Source organism: Cyprinodon variegatus, unplaced genomic scaffold, assembly GCF_000732505.1.
Source record: "Cyprinodon variegatus isolate N-32 unplaced genomic scaffold, C_variegatus-1.0 Scaffold329, whole genome shotgun sequence".
NCBI classification, from domain to species: domain Eukaryota; kingdom Metazoa; phylum Chordata; class Actinopteri; order Cyprinodontiformes; family Cyprinodontidae; genus Cyprinodon; species Cyprinodon variegatus.
In genome coordinates, this window is record NW_015150782.1 from 443,416 (window position 1) to 445,025 (window position 1,610).

The window sequence follows — 1,610 nt, forward strand, 5'->3', positions numbered from 1 at the left end:
TGATAATAATAAATTAACTTTATTGATTTCACACTGGAGAAATTCACTTTCTGCACTTAACCCACCCTTTGGGGAGCAGTGTGGGGTTAAGGGTCTTGCTCAGGGACCCAGAGTGGAGACGGTTAAGCAGAGAAGCTGCAGCTTCAGTCCTCAGTCGGTCGGTCGTCCTCAGCAGCAGCAGAACCTTCAGCCGCTCCCAGTTCCTGATCATTTCACCTGCTGCTGAAACGCTGCAGGCAGCCATTGTTGCATGCATCGTCTCCTCTGCCTCTTTGTGCTGCGTTTCTGCCTCGCTGTGATAAAGACGGATGCTCAGTGACCCTGTGTGTTTACTTTCAGACCTCTTCAGCCTGTTTGCCAGCGATCTGGGTGGATACGCTGCCAGGGAAGATATCGAGGCAGTCTTGCAGGTCCTGGATGGAGAAGTCCCCTCCTCGCTGAAGAAGTGCTTCATAGAGGTCTGTAAACAGAGCACAGCTCTCCATCCGCACCGTCACAATGCACAGTTCCTGCAGCTGTTGCTTGTAAAGAAATGAGTCCAGATATTCAGAGAAGCTGCTGCAGTTAGCGGCTTCATCTGCCTCCAGAGGTTCAGTAGTCCATGAAGGTCATACGTGAGAAGGAACAGAAAGATGTCATGTATGGAGGATCCCAAACAGCCCATATTTTCTTCTGAAGCAACATTCTGAGCTCTTATTTCTTTATCTGAAATAAGAGTCAATCCTACCCTGAACTGTGTTTAACCTCCACTATAGAGCAGAGGTCTGCAACCCTACATATCCAAAGTGCCATTTTGCCCAGATTCCGGCTAAGTAAAAGTCATTTAGAGTCGCAAAATAGGACTTTTTAATTTAAAACAATCTATTATTTTTGTTAAATATCTTCCATATGAAATCTGTTGCCATCTGAAACAATTAACATTTGATTAGCTTCCAGATTAGATTCATTATGATGAGATTCATTATGATGAGATTCATTATGATGAGATTCATTATTATGAGCATAGATTTTCTTCAATAGGATATGATGATAATAAAAACATAATTTTCAAGCTAATTAAAAGAAACATTTAATTTAATGTCATTCTGTTGTGAAATTCAATTTAGATATTCTTTATGAAAAAAGATTCTTGTTTTTGGTCACTATTAAGAGCCATTGAGGGTCTAAAGCGCGGCATGGGGCCCCGGGGCCCTGCTGTAGTGATCAAAGCGGAAGTTCCTGAGTTTCAGCCGATGATGCCTCCTCTGATAACGATCCATCGTCAGACAGAGCCCTGTTCTCTCACTGGTGCAACCAGAGAATGTGACCTGAAGCTCCCTCTGATGATCTGACCCATGAAGCCTGTAGAGGAGTAAATACATCAATTCATTTTTAAACGTGTGTAATGCGCCTTTAATAGCTCCCACTGTTCTCTCCTGATTGGGTCACATGCTTGATGTTTTGTCATCAGGAGACGATGTAACACGAGACTTTACTACAAACAGAAACTAAAGCAGTTTGAGCTACGGTTGGAAAAATCTTGGTTTGTTTCAAAATAAAAGCTCCTTCTTGGAAAGCAAAGCTTACATCCTGTCAGATTACTGAAGGGAGGCAACAGATTCTAGCTGCAG

At 42.9% G+C, this 1,610-nt stretch overlaps 1 protein-coding gene across 1 annotated transcript in view; it reads left to right on the forward strand.

The window, feature by feature from the left end:
* Positions 1-1,610, forward strand: part of usp32 (ubiquitin specific peptidase 32) — a 69,707-nt gene that overhangs the window by 27,810 nt on the left and 40,287 nt on the right. The window contains exon 4 of the mRNA XM_015385013.1: positions 340-458. Within this exon, the coding sequence (XP_015240499.1) occupies positions 340-458 (119 nt within the window). The remainder of the gene's footprint in view (positions 1-339; positions 459-1,610) is intronic.